The 21,061-nt window shown below is 44.7% G+C and overlaps 1 protein-coding gene across 1 annotated transcript in view; it reads left to right on the forward strand.

Moving 5' to 3' along the window:
- The window catches only part of LOC141231542 (protein ELYS-like), a 120,995-nt gene that overhangs the window by 20,537 nt on the left and 79,397 nt on the right, over positions 1–21,061 (forward strand). The window contains exons 9-11 of the mRNA XM_073667726.1: positions 16,607–16,739; positions 16,821–16,999; positions 18,164–18,225. Coding sequence (XP_073523827.1) covers positions 16,607–16,739; positions 16,821–16,999; positions 18,164–18,225 — 374 coding nt within the window. The remainder of the gene's footprint in view (positions 1–16,606; positions 16,740–16,820; positions 17,000–18,163; positions 18,226–21,061) is intronic.

The following is a 21,061-nucleotide window of genomic DNA, read 5'->3' on the forward strand; positions in this document are numbered from 1 at the left end:
TGTGCGGGTGTGTGCGGGCAGACATAGGCCGATGTGACACTACTACTCCCATCGGCCTATGTCTGTCCCCCGTCCACTCCTGCCAGCAGGATCAGCTCGATGGGAGCAGTAGTTCCCATCAGCCTGATCCTGCTATTTAAATTGCCCTACTGTGTCCCCAATAAATGTTAAAAACATGTCATTGGTGGCCAGTGGTTACCTAAAAGAAATTAGTTCATACATTACCTGTCCCCGCCGATCGCCACCTGAAATAAAGTAAAAAATAAAAAACTACACCTATACTCACCAAGACACCTAATTCCCCGAAGCCATCGATCTCCTGTAATAAAATATAAAATAATAAACCACAACCTTATCCTTACCCCTCCGTAGTAGTCCACGAGTGTCCCACGAAGATCTCCAGTTCAGAGCAGCCACATAGAATGTGACCGCTCTGAACCGCTGCCGCCGCTAGAATGACGGGGCCGTAAGGGTTCACCGGAGTTCAGGCAGCGCTGCTCCGGTTAGCTCCTTTACGGCACTGCTGTATCGTGAGAAATTCCCACGGTACAGCACTGCCGTAAAGGAGGTCTCCGGAGCTGCGCTGCCTGAATGCACTCCGGTGACCTCAGTCAGTGGCTCCCGCTGCCGGGAGCGGACGTGTTCCCGGCAGCGTGAGCTTACAGCAGCCATGCACAGCTGTCACCATCTCCAGATGTGACAGCTGTGCATGGGAGATCAGCGCAGGAACGTGGACAGGTAACTATTTTTTTTTTAGTAAACTAAGAATTAAATAAAATTGTGTGTTTTATTTCAAATAAATTATTTTTTCTGGGTGTAGTGTGTTTTTTCTTTTTAACACTTTGTAGGTTAGTAATGGGGGTGTCATATAGACGGCCGTCATTACTAACCTGGGCTTCATGGCAGCTGGCGCTGACATGAACCCCACCACTATTACCCCCTGCCACCGCACCAGGGCAGCGTGGAAGAGCGAGGCTAAGTGCCAGAATTGGCGCATCCTATGGATGCGCCATTTCTGGGGCGGCTGACGGCTGGTGTTTCTAGCCTGGGAGGGGGCCAATATTCATGGCACCCTTCCTGAGCTATTAATATCAGCCCCCAGCTGTCTGCCTAGCCTTTGCTAGCTATTAAAATAGAGGGGACCCCACGTCATTTTTTTTTGGGGGGTCCCCCATTTTAATAGCTAGTAAAGGCTAGGTATTCAGCTGGGGGCTGATATTAGTAGCCTGGGAAGCTCAGTGGGTTTTACCCCCTTCCCAGGCTTCAAACATCTGCCCCAGCCGTCTGCTTAACCTCCGCTAGAGACTAAAATTATGGGGGATCCCACGCCATTTTTTTTTTAAATAAATCCTTTATTTTAACACTAAATGACATTTGAGGACTTAATAAAGATGCAGTCCCTAAATTATTATTTATTTTTTAATAAATTTTTCCCAAAACTTTTGACGTGGGCTTCGCCATATTTTTGTATGCCAGCCAGGTACAGCATCCAGCTTCTATGAACGCGCCATTTTCCGGGGCGGCCGCGGACTGCAATTTTCAGCGGGGGGGGGGAGGGCAAAAAGCTTGGGCCTCCCTGCGCTGCAGATTCCATCCCCCAGCTGCCTAGTTGTACCTGGCTGGACACAAAAATAGGGAGAAGCTCCACGTTTTTTTTTTTTTAATTATTTCATGAAATTCATGGAATAATTAAGAAAAAAAGGGCTTCCCTATATTGTTGTGTCCGGCTAGGTACAAATAGGCAGCTGGTGGTTGGGGGCAGCCCGTTCCTGCCTGCTGTACCTGGCTGGACACAAATATAGTGTGAAGCCCCACGTCAATTTTTTTTTAATTATTTCAGGAAATTCATGAAATAATTAAAAAAAAATTATGTGGGGCTTCGCCCTATAATTGTGTCCAGCCAGGTACAGCAGGCAGGAACGGGCTGCCCCCAACCACCAGCTGCCTATTTGTACCTAGCCGGACACAACAATATAGGGAAGCCCTTTTTTTCTTAATTATTCCATGAATTTCATGAAATAATTAAAAAAAAAAATGTGTGGCGCTTCGCCCTATTTTTGTGTCCAGCCAGGTACAACTAGGCAGCTGGGGGCTGGAATCTGCAGCGCAGGGAGACCCAAGCTTTCTGGGTCCCACCCGCTGCAAATTGCAGTCCGCAGCCGCCCCGGAAAATGGCGCGTTCATAGAAGCGCCATCTTCTGGCGCTGTACCCAACTCATCCAGGGCCCTGGTGCGGTGGCTCACTGGGTAATAAAGGGGTTAAGGCCAGCTTGGCATTATCAGCTGGCCCTAAGCCCGAAATTCATGGGGTCACGCCAATATTAGACATGACCGCCATGAATTTCTAGTAAAGTATTTAAAAAAAACACAAACACCCAGAAAAAAGTCCTTTAATTGAAATAAAGACACAATTCTTTATTGTTCTAAATTAAACCATACTTACCGCCACACCCATTCCAGCTGAAGCCAACGATCTCCTGCAATAAAAGTAAAATAATAAAGCAACCTCATCCTTACCTTTCCATGGTTCCCAGGACAGCTTCAGCTCTGCTACATCGAGATGACAGGCTGGACCGCAGCAGAACGCTGCCATCCAGCCTGTCATCCCGCGGACACTGAGAAGCGCAGGCATGCTTGCGCTCCTCAGTGTCTTTCTGTGACGTCATCCAGATGAGCCGAGGTCATGTCCAATGAACTCAGCTCACCTCATGCACGTCACTGACAGCGTGGGAAAATTCTCCTGCACTCAGCGCTTCAGCGTGAGAATTCTCCCACGCTGTCAGTGACGTGCATGAGGTGCGCCGAGTTCATGGGACATGACCTCACCTCATGCACGTCACTGACAGCGTGGGAAAATTCTCACGCTGAAGCGCTGAGTGCAGGAGAATTCTCCCACGCTGTCAGTGACGTACATGAGGTGAGCCGAGTTCATTGTCGGCTCATCTGGATGCCGTCACAGCCAGACACTGAGGAGTGGAAGTATGCCTGCGCTTCTCAGTGTCTGCGGGATGACAGGCTGGATGGCAGCGTTCTGCTGCGGTCCAGCCTGTCATCTCGATGTAGCAGAGCTGGAGCCGTCGTGGGAGCCATGGAAAGGTAAGGATGAGGTTGCTTTATTATTTTTCTTTTATTGCAGGAGATCGTTGGCTTCAGCTGGAATGGGCGTGATGGTAAGTATGGTTTAATTTAGAACAATAAAGAATTGTGTGTTTATTTCAATTAAAGGACTTTTTTCTGGGTGTTTGTGTTTTTTTTAAATACTTTACTAGAAATTCATGGTGGTCATGTCTAATATTGGCGTGACCCCCATGAATTTCGGGCTTAGGGCCAGCTGATAATGCCAAGCTGGCCTTAACCCCTTTATTACCCAGTGAGCCACCGCATCAGGGCCCTGGATGAGTTGGGTACAGCGCCAGAAGATGGCGCTTCTATGAACGCGCCATTTTCCGGGGCGGCTGCGGACTGCAATTTGCAGCGGGTGGGGCCCAGAAAGCTTGGGCCTCCCTGCGCTGCAGATTCCAGCCCCCAGCTGCCTAGTTGTACCTGGCTGGACACAAAAATAGGGCGAAGCTCCACGTTTTTTTTTTTTTAAATTCATGAAATTCATGGAATAATTCAGAAAAAAAGGGCTTCCCTATATTGTTGTGTCCGGCTAGGTACAAATAGGCTGCTGGTGGTTGGGGGCAGCCCGTTCCTGCCTGCTGTACCTGACTGGACACAAATATAGGGCGAAGCCCCACATCAATTTTTTTAAATTATTTCATGAATTTCCTGAAATGATTTAAAAAAAATTGACGTGGGGCTTCGCACTATATTTGTGTCCAGCCAGGTACAGCAGGCAGGAACGGGCTGCCCCCAACCACCAGCTGCCTATTTGTACCTGGTTGGACACAACAATATAGGGAAGCCCTTTTTTTCTTAATTATTTCATGAATTTCATGAAATAATTAAAAAAAAAAAATACGTGAAGCTTCTCCCTATTTTTGTGTCCAGCCAGGTACAACTAGGCAGCTGGGGGATGGAATCTGCAGCGCAGGGAGGCCCAAGCTTTCTGCCCCCCCCCTCCCCCCGCTGAAAATTGCAGTGCGCAGCCACCCCGGAAAATGGCGCGTTCATAGAAGCTGGATGCTGTACCTGGCTGGCATACAAAAATATGGCGAAGCCCACGTCAAAAGTTTTGGGAAAAATTAATTAAAAAATAAATAATAATTTAGGGACTGCATCTTTATTAACTCCTCAAATGTCATTTAGTGTTAAAATAAAGGACTTATTTTAAAAAAAATTGACGTGGGGCTTCGCCCTATATTTGTGTCCAGCCAGGTACAGCAGGCAGGAACAGGCTGCCCCCAACCACCAGCTGCCTATTTGTACCTGGCCGGACACAACAATATAGGGAAGCCCTTTTTTTCTTAATTATTCCATGAATTTCATGAAATAATTTTAAAAAAAAATGCGTGGGGCTTCGCCCTATTTTTGTGCCCAGCCAGATACAACTAGGCAGCTGGGGGCTGGAATCCGCAGCGCAGGGAGACCCAAGCTTTCTGGGCCACCCCCGCTGCAAATTGCAGTCCGCAGCCGCCCCAGAAAATGGCGCGTTCATAGAAGCGCCATCTTCTGGCGCTGTACCCAACTCATCCAGGGCCCTGGTGCGGTGGCTCACTGGGTAATAAAGGGGTTAAGGCCAGCTTGGCATTATCAGCTGGCCCTAAGCCCAAAATTCATGGGGTCACGCCAATATTAGACATGACCGCCATGAATTTCTAGTAAAGTATTTAAAAAAACACAACACCCAGAAAAAAGTCCTTTAATTGAAATAAAGACACAATTCTTTATTGTTCTAAATTAAACCATACTTACCATCACGCCCATTCCAGCTGAAGCCAACGATCTCCTGCAATAAAAGTAAAATAATAAAGCAACCTCATCCTTACCTTTCCATGGTTCCCATGACAGCTTCAGCTCTGCTACATCGAGATGACAGGCTGGACCGCAGCAGAACGCTGCCATCCATCCTGTCATCCCGCAGACACTGAGAAGCGCAGGCATACTTCCACTCCTCAGTGTCTGGCTGTGACGGCATCCAGATGAGCCGAGGTCATGTCCAATGAACTCCGCTCACTTCATGTACGTCACTGACAGCGTGGGAAAATTCTCCTGCACTCAGCACTTCAGCGTGAGAATTTTCCCACGCTGTCAGTGACGTGCATGAGGTGAGCTGAGTTCATTGGACATGACCTCACCTCATGTATGTCACTGACAGCGTGGGAGAATTCTCACGCTGAAGCGCTGAGTGCAGGAGAATTTTCCCACGCTGTCAGTGACGTGCATGAGGTGAGCTGAGTTCATTGGACATGAACTCGGCTCATCTGGATGACGTCACAGAGAGACACTGAGGAGCGCAAGCATGCCTGCTCTTCTCAGTGTCTGCGGGATGACAGGCTGGATGGCGGCGTTCTGCTGCGGTCCAGCCTGTCATCTCGATGTAGCAGAGCTGGAGCTGTCCTGGGAACCATCGAAAGGTAAGGATGAGGTTGCTTTATTATTTTACTTTTATTGCAGGAGATCGTTGGCTTCAGCTGGAATGGGCGTGATGGTAAGTATGGTTTAATTTAGAACAATAAAGAATTGTGTCTTTATTTCAATTAAAGGACTTTACTCTGGGTGTTTGTGTTTTCTTTTAACTTTGACTATGGGGTTAGTAATGGGGGTGTCTTATAGACGCCTCTCCATTACTAACCTGGGCTTGATGTCAGCTGGCATTATAAGCTGACATCAACCCCAACCCTATTACCCCCTGCCACCGCACCAGGGCAGCGTGGAAGAGCGAGGCTAAGTGCCAGAATTGGCGCATCCTATGGATGCGCCATTTCTGGGGCGGCTGACGGCTGGTGTTTCTAGCCTGGGAGGGGGCCAATATTCATGGCACCCTTCCTGGGCTATTAATATCAGCCCCCAGCTGTCTGCCTAGCCTGTGCTAGCTATTAAATTAGGGGGGACCCCACGTCATTTTTTTGGGGGGGTCCCCCATTTTAATAGCTAGTAAAGGCTAGGTATTCAGCTGGGGGCTGATATTAGTAGCCTGGGAAGCTCCGTGGGTATTACCCCCTTCCCAGGCTTCAAACATTTGCCCCAGCTGTCTGCTTAACCTCCGCTAGAGCCTAAAATTAAGGGGAACCCCACGCCAATTTTTTTTTAAATAAATCCTTTATTTTAACACTAAATGACAAGTACAGTAATCAACACTGTCACTGTACTTCATATATATGTGACTGACATGTTTCTATCTATCTAATCTATGTGTGATTCTCTATTCCTTCTATTCTAAATTGTCGGGTACAGATGCTGAATTGCCGGCCGGCTTTCTTAAAGAGACGGTGCATGAAAACACTATTATTTTTTTAAATAAATCCTTTACACTAAATGACAAGTTCTGTAAGCAACACTGTCACTGTACTTCTTATATATGTGACTGACATGTTTCTATCTATCTAATCTATGTGTGAAGCTCTATTCTGTCTGTTATAAATTGTCGGGTACAGATGCTGAATTGCCGGCCGGCTTTTTTAAAGAGACGGTGCACGAAAACACTAATATTTTTTTTAATAAATCCTTTACACTAAATGACAAGTACAGTAACCAACACTGTCACTGTGCTTCATATATATGTGACTGACATGTTTCTATCTATCTAATCTATGTGTGAAGCTCTATTCTTTCTGTTGTAAATTGTCGGGTACCGGTGAATGCCGCTGATGAATTGCCGGCTTTTCATGTCATTCTACATTATTCTTAGTTGTTTTACTTCATGTAGAATTAACCTACAAGGAAAGAAAGGGTTTATTTTCATTCCGATATTTGTGTCCCATTGACTTGCATTGGTTTCCGGTATCGGAATCGGCGATATCCGATACTTTTTGGGTATCGGCCCGATCCAATCCGATACGATATTTCCTGATATCGGAAGGTATCGCTCAACACTACTCATGATCCAAAGCATACCGCATCATCTGTAAAACACGGCGGAGGCAGTGTGATGGCTTGGGCATGCATGGCTGCCAGTGGCACTGGGTCACTAGTGTTTATTGATGATGTGACACAGGACAGAAGTAGCCGAATGAATTCTGATGTATTCAGAGCCATACTGTGTGCTCAGATCCAGCCAAATGCAGCCGAACTGATTGGTCGTCGTTTCATACTACAGATGGACAATGACCCAAAACATAAAGCCAAAGCAACCAAGGAGTTTATTAAAGCAAAGAAGTGGAATATTCTTGAATGGCCAAGTCAGTCACCTGAACTCAACCCAATTGAGCATGCATTTCACTGGTTAAAGACTAAACTTCAGACAGAAAGGCCCACAAACAAACAGCAACTGAAAACCACCGGAGTGAAGGCCTGGCAGAGCATCAAAAAGGAGGAAACACAGCGTCTGGTGATGTCCATGAGTTCAAGACTTCAGGCAGTCATTGCCAACAAAGGGTTTTCAACCAAGTACTAGAAATGAACATTTTATTTACAATTATTTAATCTGTCCAATTACTTTTGGTCCCTTTAAAAACAGAGTGGCACATGTTAAGGAGCTGAAACTCCTAAACCCTTCATCCAATTTTAATGTGGATACCCTCAAATGAAAGCTGAAAGTCTGAACTTCAACTGCATCTGAAATGTTTTGTTTAAAATTCATTGTGGTAATGTCTAGAACCAAAATTAGAAAAATGTTGTCTCTGTCCAAATATATATATGGACCTAACTGTAAGTAACTATATTCCGCAAAAGCAGGAAAAAAAAATCTAAATCTTTAAACCTTTTCTGCTGTTTAGTAGATTTACTCTTTCAGAGCACTAGATGCTGTGCATTAGATGAAATTAAAGGGGGTGACCACTGCTGGACAACCTCTTAAAGGGAAACTGTCACCCCCTGGGACTTTTCAGACCTCTAATATGGGCATACAGGTGATAGAAATGTAAATCTATACATACCTGTATGCCTCATATTAGAGGTCTGGTTGGTTTGAAATGTCTTTTTATTCAATCTGTTTACTGATCCTTGGGGGACGGGAAGAAATCCCCGCCTACTTTATGAATTACAATGTCCCCCACACCCACTCCCTTGCCCTGTGACATGCAGTCTCGTCTTCCAAGTCCCGCTCATGCTCACATCACCTTTAACACAAGGCGCACTTTTTTTTTCTCCTAGCTATGTGACTCCCTGGCGTCTGCTCACAAGATCACTGCTGGAAACATAACTGGGAGAAAAAAGTGTGACTCATGTTAAAGGGAATCTGTGGCCCCCCCGGGTGATATCATACCACTACTATGGCCATACAGGTTATAGAAAAGTAAGGCTATGTGCCCACGATGCAGAAATGCATGCGGATTTTACATGCGTTTTTCCCGCCAGGTAGAAGCATTGTCAAGCGTTTTTGCATGCATTTCTACATGCGGGTTATTAAGCGCTTTTCAAAGCGATTTTAGCATCACTTGGAAAGTGCTTGACAACTTGGTCACACTATATAAATCCATGCAACCGGCATATATAGTGTGACCAAGTAATAGTTAAAAAGGAAAATAAAAATAAATGAATAAAATAAGAATGGTGAAAAGTAAAAAATAAAGATTGTACTTGCCTTCCGATGGCCCGTGGTCTTCTTCTCTGAAGTGTCCAGTTTCCCCTGTGTCTCGTGGTGGTGTGAAGGACCTGCGATGACGTCATTGAGTCATGTGACAGGTCACGCGACCGCCGACGTCAGTGGTCGCGTGACCTGTCTCATGACTCAATTACGTCATGTCAGGTCCTCACACCACCGCGAGCCGCCCAACACACCGCACGCATCGCTGAGGAGACCGGGAGGACATCAGAAGGTAAGTATAATCTTTATTTTTTTATTTTAAATTCTTTTTTTTTTACAGGTACCATTTTACAATTACGCTGCGTGTCCGCAAAATTAATGGACATGCTGCGTATTTTTCCGCATTGATAATCCGCAGCGGAAATTTCCGCACAGCACATGCTTATTATCATTGGGGATCATGGGGCACATATTACCAAGCGTTTTTTAAGCGTTTTCGCTGCGGAAATTCCACGGCAAAAGCTCTTGAAAAACGCATAGTGGGCACGCAGCCTTAATCTATACATACCTGCATGGCCCATAGCTGAGGTCTGATTGCAGAGAAAAGCACTTTAATTAATTATTTTTTCCACAGGCTTGAAGCAAACCCCGCTTATGTGCTTATTATTCCCCTAAATCCCCGCCTCTCTGCTTAATTATCATATCCCCCCACTCCCCTGCATGTCACAGGACCCTGTGTGGTGCACTGTGCTCCCTGACTTCCGGGCATGCGCAGAGGGCCGCTCACATAGAGCGCGCTTTGCTTCATCCCGGCCTCGACTCTCCGTGCACTGTGCTGCAGGGTTCTATTGCGCAGGCGCCGGGAGTCACCGTCACTTTCCGGCACCTGCGCAATAGAAACCTGCAGCGCAGAGCACAGGTAGACGGGCCTGGATGAAGCAAAGCGCGCTCTATGTGAGCGGCCCTCTGCGCATGCCCGGAAGTCAGGGAGCACAGTGCACGTCACAGGGTCTGTCACAGGGCCCTGTGACGTGCAGGGGAGGGGGGATATGATAATTAAGCAGAGAGGCGGGGATTTGAAGGAATAATAAGCACACAGGCGGGGATTGCTAGGCGTCTCCCGGACAGCAAGCCTATGGAAAAAAGAATTGATTAAAGTCCTTTATGCCCAGAGGTCTGATATTGCCCAGGGGGGTGACACATTCCCTTTAAAGGTGAGGTGAGCGTGCGCGGGACCTGGAAGATGAGACTGCACGTCACATGCAGGGGAGTGGGGTTGGGTAACATTGTAATTCACAAAGTAGGCAGGGATTTCTTCACCCCAAGCATCAGTATACGGATTGAATAAAAAGACATTTTAAATCAACTAGACCTCTACTCTGGGCCATAGCGGTAGGTATAAATTTACATTTCTATCACCTGTATGCCAATATTAGAGGTCAGATAAGGGCCAGGGGGTGACAGATTCCCTTTAATAATGGACCAAGTTGCTATCTAAATTAATAATGGTGAAAAAAAGCAATATGATGTTGCTCTTCTGTTTTTAGCCTTCTGTTCCCCGCTTGTCTCTTAACATACAAATATCCCATAATTGCTGCCGTGGTCATGTGACATTTGTTCATGCCAGGAGATGGGCAGAGTACACAGGGCTGAGGGCAGAGGTGCAACGCCGACAGATTGGTAAATCCAACATGGTAAGCTAAACCTCCGACTCCACAGCACGGCTTCACTACTGAGCGTGTACATAAAGTGCAGCACAGATTCATCTCAACTAAAAGCCCAGATCCTTAGATCAGGAATAGAAAAGACATTTATAGGACATTTCATAACTTTCCCAAATTCTTAGGAAAACATTTACAGCACATCCTGCATTATACTACTGTACTCAATTTATTATATATTTTCAGAGTCGGTCCATTTTATACCAACTCCACCTAAATGGAGACCGACTCCACAGCCCTGGTTACATTTATTAAATCAGTAAGGTGACTGAGGTTGAGACGTCAGTGGAGTAGCTGTATAGAGCTACTATATATGCATATGTGCTAATCAAACTGCCCTGCAGTTACGCAATGTGGCACTTAGCAGTGGTATTTTTGTGCCAGACATCCATATAACTGATTTGTGAGCTACAGTGTATAGTTTGATGGATAGATATATTTGTGTGTGTATGTATATAAATTAACACATGTGGAATTATATACTTAACAAAAAAGTGTGAAACAACTGAAAATATGTCTTATATTCTAGGTTCTTCAAAGTAGCCACCTTTTGCTTTGATGACTGCTTTGCACACTCTTGGCATTCTCTTGATGAGCTTCAAGAGGTAGTCACCGGAAATGGTCTTCCAACAATCTTGAAGGAGTTCCCAGAGATGCTTAGCACTTGTTGGCCCTTTTGCCTTCACTCTGCGGTCCAGCTCACCCCAAACCATCTCGATTGGGTTCAGGTCTGGTGAATGTGGAGGCCAGGTCATCTGGCGTAGCACCCCATCACTCTCCCTTCTTGGTCAAATAGCCCTTACACAGCCTGGAGGTGTGTTTGGGGTCATTGTCCTGTTGACAAAATAAATGATTGTCCAACTAAATGCAAACCGGATGGAATAGCATGCCGCTGCAAGATGCTGTGGTAGCCATGCTGGTTCAGTATGCCTTCAATTTTGAATAAATCCCCAACAGTGTCACCAGCAAAGCACCCCCACACCGTCACACCACCTCCATGCTTCACGGTGGGAACCAGGCATGTAGAGTCCATTCGTTCACCTTTTCTGCGTCGCACAAAGACACGGTGGTTGGAACCAAAGATCTCAAATTTGGACTCCTCAGACCAAGCACAGATTTCCACTGGTCTAATGTCCATTCCTTGTGTTCTTTAGCCCAAACAAGTCTCTTCTGCTTGTTGCCTGTCCTTAGCAGTGGTTTCCTAGCAGCTATTTTACTATGAAGCCCTGCTGCACAAAGTCTCCTCTTAACAGTTGTTGAAGAGATGTATCTGCTGCTAGAACTCTGTGTGGCATTGACCTGGTCTCTAATCTGAGCTGCTGTTAACATGCGATTTCTGAGGCTGGTGACTCAGATAAACTGATCCTCAGAAGCAGAGGTGACTCTTGGTCTTCCTTTACTGGGGCAGTCCTCATGTGAGCCAGTTTCTTTGTAGCGCTTGATGGTTTTTGCAACTGCACTTGGGGACACTTTCAAAGTTTTCCCAATTTTTCGCACTGACTGACCTTCATTTCTTAAAGTAATGATGGCCACTCATTTTTCTTCGCTGCTTTTTTCTTGCCATAATACAAATTCTAATAGTCTATTCAGTAGGACTATCAGCTGTGTATCCACCAGACTTCTGCACAACACAACTGATGGTCCCAACCCCATTAATAAGGCAAGAAATCCCACTTATTAAACCTGACAGGGCACAATTGAAATTGAATTGAAAACCATTTCCGGTGACTACCTCTTGAAGCTCATCAAGAGAATGCCAAGAGTGTGCAAAGCAGTCATCATAGCAAAAGGTGGCTACTTTGAAGAACCTAGAATATAAGACATATTTTCAGTTGTTTCACACTTTTTTGTTAAGTATATAATTCCACATGTGTTAATTCATAGTTTTGATGCCTTCAGTGTGAATGTACAATTTTCATAGTCATGTAAATACATAAAAATCATTAAATGAGAAGGTGTGTCCAAACGTTTGGTCTGTACTGTATATATAATATATGTATGTGTGTATGTATATATATATATATCTATATCTCTATCCATATGTATATTTGTCACAGGGCCCTGTGATGTGCAGGGGAGGGGGGGATATGATAACTAAACAGAGGCGGGGATTTAGGGGAATAATAAGCACATAGGCAGGGATTTCTTGACATTCTACAGGAACGGGGAAGGAGACAGTAGGTTGGGGGTGGTTGCAGTAGCTTTGGTGTTGAGGTTGCAGCAACCAAGGTCATGGCAGGCTGTAAGCTTGTTTGAAGAGATGGGTTTTCAGGTTCCGTCTGAAGGATCCAAATGTGGAGGCTAATCAGACGTGTTGAGGCACAGAATTCCATAGGATGGGGAGAAATCTTGGAGGCGATTGGGTGAGGAACGAATTAGTGTGTAGGAGAGGAGGTGGCCTTTGGAGGACTGGAGATTACGTGAGGAAATATATCGGGAGATTAGTTCAGAGATGTACAGAGAGGAAAGGTTATGGATGGCTTTGTAGGTCAGTGTTTGTAGTTTGAACTGGATATTCTGCGCAATTGGGGGCCAGTGAAGAGATTTGCAAAGGGGGGTAGCGGAGGAGTAGCGATGCGAGAGATGAACCAGTCACGCAGCAGAGTTGAGGATGGACTGGAGGGGTGTGAGAGTGGTAGCAGGTAGGCCACAGAGGAGCATGCTGTTGTTGTCGAGGCGGGATATGATGAGGGCATGCACAACCAGTTTAGTAGATGGAGGGATTCTGGAAATTTTTGAGCTGCAGGCAACAAGAGGTGGCGAGAGCTTGGATATGGGGTTTGAAGGACAGGGAAGATTCAAGGGTTACTCCGAGGCAGCGGATTGCCGGTACTGGGGAAAGTGTGGCGTCATTTATTGTGATAGAAATATCAGGTGGGGAAGATACGCAAGATGGGGGAAAGATGAGTTCAGTTTTGTCCACATTGAGCTTTAGGAAGCAAGAGGAGAAAAGGAGGATATGGCTGATAGACATGCTGGAATTCTGGACAGCAGAGCGGTGACATCTGTGCCAGAGAGGTAGATCTGGGTGTCATCAGCGTACAAATGGTATTGGAAGCAGTGAGATTTTGAGCTGTCCCAGGCCAAGGGTATAGATAGAGAAGCGTAGTGGTCCTAGGACAGAGCCTTGAGAGACTCCCAGAGTGGGGGCGGGATGAGGAGGTAGCGTGGGAGATGCTAAATGTGCGGTTAAAAAGGTATGAGGAGATCCAAGATAGGGCAAGTTTTTGATGCCAAAGGAAGAGAGGATCTGTAGTAGGACTGGCAGTGGTCTACTGTGTCAAAGGCTGAGGACAGGTCAAGAAGGAGAACAGAATTGTCAGCTTTGGCTGTAAGTAATTAGTAATTTTGGTAAGGGCAGTTTCGGTGGAAGCCAGATTGTTAGTTGTCGAAGAGGGTTAGATGAGAAGTGAGAGGAAAGTTCAGCGTGAACGTGTTGCACAAGGCTTTTGGAGGCAAATGGGAGCAACGATATAGGGCGGTAGCTAGACAAGGCGGTTGGGTCGAGGGATGGCTTTTTGAGGATGGGCATGATTGTGGAATGCATGAAGGCAGCGGGGAAGGTACCAGAAGTTAGTGATTGGCTGAAGAGATGGGTAAGGGATGGGATGAGTGTGGGGAATGAGTGTCGAGGGCGACCGAGTCAATAGCTGATGTGAGAATGGCATTGTAGAAAGCAGTGGCGTTGACGGTGTCGTGGAGTGAGGATATGGATATCAGTGGTAGAATAGAGTCAGAGAGTGTACGAGTGTCTAGATGTGCAAGGTTTCTGCGGGGGTGTGCTAGTTGCTGGGCATGGGTGGCAGGTGAGGAGAACTGGGATGAGAGAGTATATGGTGGTCAGATAAGGGTAAGGGGGAGGTTTTGAGGTTAGATCGGGAGCAGAGTCGGATGAAGGTGAGGTCTAGTGTGTGTCCGTCTGTGTGGGTAGCTCAGGAGGACGAAGTCCAAAGGATGAAGTAAGCGACAGGAGTTTAGATGCTGTTGACTGGCGAATGTCAGTGGGGATGTTGAAATCACCCATGTTGATTGTGGGAATGTCAGCAGAGAGTAAGTAAAGAAGCCAAGAGGAGAATTGGTCAATAAAGGCATTGACCGGGCTCTCAGGTCGGTATGACAGCCACTTGGAGGGAGAGTAGATGCGGACAGAGTGGACTTCAAAAGAAGGGAGGGTAGAGGTGAGATAGGGATAAAGGTGTAGTTGGTAGAAAGGAAAAGACCTACTCCTCCACCATGTCTGTTACCAGGGCGAGGAGTGTGGGTGAAGTGGAGCCCACTATAACACAGCGCAGCAGGGGAGACAGTGTTGGCGTGTGTCAACCATGTCTCTGTGATGCCCAGGAAGGAGAGATGGGCCTCTCTGAGAGGTAAAGAGGTCGTGGACAAAATAGAGCTTGTTGCAGACAGAGTGGGCGTTCCAAAGTGCTCCAGAGAGAGGGAGCAGGGGGGTGGGCGTTAGGGGCACAGGTTTTATTTGGGAGAGGTTGCGGTAGTTTGCAGTTGGTTGGAAGCGATAGGAGGAGGAATTGGTGGGAGTTGGGAATTATGGGGCTCCAGGATTGGGAGAAGGAGAGTGTCTGGCTTGTTTTATGTTTATAGATAGATCTGATGTTGAGGAGCAGGTGTGCAGATGAGGTCAGGTGAGGGGGTAAGCGGGAAGGAGAGATTATTATTTGGTTAGAGAGTGCTGGGGTTTGGGGGATAGTGAAGGAGAGTAAGGATTAGTGGTGCAAAGACAGCAAGGGCGTATGTAAGCATAATGAAGGTTTAAGTGTGAATGAGAGAGAGAAACTAAGCACAATTAGTAAATAGTTACTCCTACCTTCTGGCCTATTTCCGGCTTATTTCAGATTAAGACCCTTAAGCACGACCCTTCAGAGCCAGACCCATCTTTATCTAGAAGTTTCATCTCTACCCAATGTGGGTTTGCGTTTTTTTTTTTATTTATTGGGATTCGCCCTTTTATGATTCAGAATAAGATGTTTAGATTTTTTCCAACCGCTTCAATTAAGTGCTTATGACCTGCTATTAAAGGGAATCTGACATCTGATACTTGCTGCCCAATCTGAGGGTGGCATGATTCAGGCAGTGGCTGAGATCAGTTAGTGGATTGGGCATGAAGTGTCAGATGTCAGGTTCACTGTAAAGCGCTTGCACGTACTGTGTGTGTTCGGCTACTGCTGCTAGACTGCATTTGTGGCCGGTTCCTTTGGCAATAAGCTGTAAACAATAAAAAAAGAAAATTTTTAAGTAACCTGTCGCCATGAAAATGCAGTCCTATCTGCAGGCATCATGTTATTGAGGAGGAGGAGGAACAGATTAGATTGATATATAGTTTTGTGGAAAAAAAAAAATTCAGTATAAGCTGTTTTCATCACCTAAATCTGTTCTTTCTGAGACTTTCAGTCCAGTGGGCAGTCCTGTCAATGATTGACATCTATCACTGTAAGTACACTTGTACAGAGAAAGTTGTCAATCACTGATAGGACCGCCAACTGGACAGAAAATCTCAAAAGGCAGAGGTTTGTGATGAAAATACGGGTTATACGGACCTTTTTTTTAGTAAACTATAGATCAATCTAATTTGATTTTCCTTCTCAATAACATGATGCCTGCAGATAGGACTGCATTTTCATGGTGACAGGTTCCCTTTAATATCAGGAGAACAGATGCAAATTTTAATGAAAAGTAACTGCAACAGTGATTATGTATTTTATCAAATGCAACATATGTAATATTTTATGTAAGATTCACTTCTACGTCATTAAAAACACATGCAATAGAACATCTAAATAGGTTTTGTGATACTAACACACAAGGTTTCCAATCCAGTTAAAATGTATTACTTTTATACTGCAGTTAAAAGGATTGTTCACCACTCGGGGAAACCCCCTCCTCAATCCCTATGTTTTCCCCTTGTAAAATAATACATATACTCACCTCTGTTGCCGGTGCTGTTCCCGAGGTGTCGACACGGGGTCTCCCAGGGCTCGCATAACATTGTCATACGATCCTTGCGGCCAATCAGCGCTTGCTTCACTCTGCCCTATGGGTGTTATTTTACTGGGCCAAACAAGGATTGAGATGGGGTTGTCCAAGTAGTGGACAACCCATTTAAAGACGGTGTCTGTCTGAAAATGCAGTACCTTATATGCATGTACTTTGTGGAGTTTTAAAATCTTCTAATAAAAATTGTGACCTGCAGGTTAAAACTTATTTCAAGATTTGTCAATGAAATGGAAAGCCCTCTAGGGTATTATTATAGACTGCAAATAATGTTTTTGTACATATTTCTAGCAATATGATTTCTTTTCAGTTACATCGCCTGATACCAGTGTGTCAATATTTAGCTGGCAAGTTAATACGTATGGACAAAATAAGCCTTCAATTTACATGGGAGTGTTTGATATAAATCGTTGGTATCAAGCACAGATGCCGGATTCTTTAAGGTAAGATTTTTTTTTTTGTGGGAGAGGAGAGTAATGGCATTCCTTTCATTGTATACTCCAATTATTTTCTTTCTCTCACAGGCCTGGTCAGTTTCTTAGAAACTGTTCATATGTTGCATTTTGGTCTCTTGAAGCCTTGACAAACATGACTGATGACACCATCTTTGATGTTCTTGTACATGAACGTAGTTTGAGTAGAGGTGTTCCGCCTGCATATCCACCACCAGAACAGTTCTACTTTCCAAGCACCTATAATTTTGGTAATGATTATTTTTAATTATTATTGATGGCCTTGAATAGTAAATTAATTTATATATATTTTTTCCTATATAAATTAGACCTATTTTAATATAATAATGTTTATGTACCCCTCCTGCTACAGTTTGACCCTGTGATAGTACATGCTCTGGCATTATTTCGGCACCCTGATTTTGTGCCATTATTAGTCATTGTTCGCTTCTGGGATTTGAACTGAAAGCTGTCTAGAAGCCAGTGCAGTAGCCATTGAGCTATACACTGAATAAATCTAGGCGTTCTATTAGGTTATATGATTTTCAGTGCAAACCAGTCTGCAACTCATTGGGACTTTCGCACATACCTCCTCCAAGCCAAATATAAATGATGTGTGACTTTGATATGTGATTCTGATATCTGACTTTCTTCAAACATCAGAATTACAGTGACTTTTAGACACCTCGGGTATTTTCATGGTTGATCTTATAAGCCAAGAAAAACTTCTTTCATCAATTGAGTGAATAGCTCAATGGTAAGTGCACTGGCTTCTGGACAAAGTTTTGGGTTCAAGTCCCAGCGAATAGTGACTTTTTTTTTATCACATGTCAGTCAGTTCTCAGACAAGGTATTTAGCCTCAAACTGGCATAATTCTGATGCTTGACTTTGATGTCTGATCATGTCCTAAAATGGACACTGTAAGTTGATTCCCTGTCATAAACAGGTACAGTGTTCCACCTCACCCATCTCCTCCTCACCCTTTCAGCAGCAATAATGTGCCATCTGTCCATTCCACATCTCATCCCTATATATCACCAAGAACAAATGCCACTTCTCCATCCCACCTGTCATCAGGAATGATGCACCCCTTGTCTGTCCCTCTCCCGTCCTCACCTGTGATCAGTAGGAATGATGTGCCATCTCTCCATCCCACGCCTTATTAGAAGGACACACAGTGCATTGTGAAAGTATTTGGCCCCCTTGAACTTTTCTACCTTTTGCCACATTTCTGGCTTCAAACATGAAGATATAAAATTCTAATTTTTTGGGGAAGAACCAACAACCAGTGGAACACAATCATGAAGTGGAACGAAATTTCTTGGATATTTTAAACTTTTTAAAAAAATTAAAAACTAATTTAGGTTTAATGAGTTTTCTGACGATATTTTTTTTGTTTTCGGTCATATTGAAGATGCTACTTGCTTGTTGAATTCCGGAGTTATCCACATCACATGCACTGGCTTTCATAAAGAGGTAAAAGAACAATGAAATCTTTCCTATCTAAAATTGACAAATTTGCTTGAGATTTTTATTTATTGAAAATTATAATTTTTTTCTTTAAAAGGAATCTGTCAGCATGTTTTTGCTATGTAAATTAAGGACAGCATGACGGGGATAAAGCACTAAACTCAATGGTGTCATATGTCCACGCTGTGTGGTGGTGTTACACTTTAATCACCTTGATTAACATTGCTGTGAGGATCCGGCAGGCCGGCAATCGTCCAACTCAGCCCCCTTCTGTGATAAGCACCTCACTGTCTGTAGAGAGCCTGGTGTGGGCAGGGGCAGCTTTCTCATCTCTGCTGCATTGCTAAACCTAAAAATTGTGTCCCTACTACTGCGCCCAGTAATCAAAGTGGTACATCGTTGGATTCAGGGTCTCTTTGCCTACATCATGCTGCTTAGAGGAGGTAGCAATAATCTGCTGAGAGATTCCCTTTGATCATTAAATCTTCTTAGAACAGTTTATATACAGTAGATGCACTTTGTTTTTGCAACACTTTTCACCTACTCAAATGAATGGGAAAAATAACGTTTTACATACATACATACATACATACATACACCATACATACATACGTACGTACATACATACATACATACATACATACATACATACATACATGCATGCATGCATGCATGCATACATGCATGCATGCATACATACATACATACATACATACATACATACATACATACATACATACAACAAAATGCACGTTTGTACGCAGTGTTTTTTTTTCCAACGCTTTGTTTTGGGGCAGAAGCATTTGCAGCAAAAATGCAATGTCTGAACATTTATGTTTCTGCTTGTCAATGGAAATCATTAAAGTGAACCTGTCACAAGGTTTGTCCCATATAAGATATGGCCACCACCGTTCAGCCCTGATATACAGCATTCTATAATGCAGGGTATATGCCCCCAAGCCGGCCTGCAAGACAATAAAAAGATGTTTTATTATACTTCCCTGCGTGGCGGTCGAGTCTGGTCCGAGGGGTGTCGCCCGTCCTTGTCCAGCGTCGTTGTCCTCCTTGCTTTGTGTGGATGACTCGTCCTGTACGTCATCCACAGATTCTCCCGGCATCGTGCTCCTACACAGGCATACTTCTCTGTCCTGATGAGGGCAGAGTACAGTAGTGCAGTGCGCATGCGCCTGGGCTCTTTGACCTGTTCTGGCACATGCACTGCAGTACTTTGCTCTGCCCTCGACAGGGCAGAGAAGTAGGCGTGCACAGGAGCGCAATGGCAGGGGACTGTATAGATGACATACGGGACGCGTCATCCACGCAAAGCAAGGAGGACGATGACATCGCAAGAAGGGAGGCACCGAACCAAGACGAGCGACACCCCTCCACAAATTTTCCAGTGATCAGGACCTCCTGATGTCAGGCTCGAGAGGATCGGGATTCTTCGCATTCCTCTTTCCTTTTGCCGTGGTCCGGAGGCCGACATCTTGCTGATCAAGGGGTCCCTCAGCCTGTCCGGTTGAGCCAATGCTCCCGAGGAAAACTGCTTCCCCCTTGGGGGGCTCTCAGTTCACGCTGCTCAAGCCCTGCGTGCAACTCCTATGCGTCCTGAAGATTGAATTTGCAGCACTTCCGGTTATAAAGGTAGCGACATGCAGACCTCTAGTGCCTGGTGAGCGTTCCACCGTGGAACGCACTGCTTCTTTTTTTTTTTTTTTTTTTTTAAATGGTGCCAAATCCTAAATTTAAGGTGAAATGCCTTTTTGATGATTCTGATGGAAAACGGGTGTGATAATACTATTTAAGTATTGTTAGAGGGGAGCTGAGGTTACCAGTGCATCCAGAATGACCGCTATGGAAGGACAAACCACTGGTCGCTCTGATACACCTGCTGAACCACCAGTACAAGTCAGTTATCTGGGGATTACTCCCTTTCTGTTTCACTTACTGATTCCATCTGTCTTCTTTAGTATTTTTATTCTATGATCCCTTGTTCTTATAGGACAAGGTGATCCCTGAAAGATCTGTGATGCCTTTGGCCACTAAGAAAAGAGGGAAATGATTTTCCATCTGTAACACAAAGCTACCGGATACATATGGGAAACAATTATGCACTGACTGTATTGCCAAGGTGGTTAAGGAGGAACATTCCTCTTTTATGACTGATATAAGCACCATAATGTGGGAAGAATCTAGTTCTGAGGAGGAAGAATTGTCAGGTTACTCTGATCCTGAACAAGAGGAAAGAGAAGGATCTATCTCCGTTTCCCCAAAGGATAAAAATAAATCTTTTTTCCTGGGAAGATACTGATGTACTTCTATCAGCCGTGAGAAACACCATGAAAGTCGAGGACACTCACCAGCCCTCCCCGGTACAGGATAAAACGATCGAGGTTTGAGAAGCCGTATGAACAGAGTATTCCCCGTTAATAATCATATTAAAGCCATGATACTAGAGGAGTGGAAAGACATGAAAAATACACTAATTTATTCCCAGAAGTTTCAAATCACGTCTACCGTTTGAACCAGAGGCAATTAAAATTATGGAAACAAATCACTAAAATTGATATCCCGATAGCCAGAGTAGAGAAGAAAGCATCCACCCTATTTGAGAACTCATCATGTTTGAAAGACCCTATGGACAGGAAAGCAGACTGTCTTCTCAAAAAGACCTGGGAGACCTCTGCTACAATAATAAAAGCTTAAATAGCAGCTACCTCGGTAGCAAGGTACATGAATATATAGTTAAAGCAATCAGAAGGTCATCTGAGGAAGAAGACTTCCAGAGATGAGGTCCTAGAATCCATTTCATTACTAAAAATGACAATGGGATTTATGGCTG

Source organism: Phyllobates terribilis, unplaced genomic scaffold (genome assembly GCF_046119375.1).
Source record: "Phyllobates terribilis strain yellow unplaced genomic scaffold, ASM4611937v1 Scaffold_520__1_contigs__length_1232081, whole genome shotgun sequence".
In the NCBI taxonomy this organism is placed as follows: Eukaryota; Metazoa; Chordata; class Amphibia; order Anura; family Dendrobatidae; genus Phyllobates; species Phyllobates terribilis.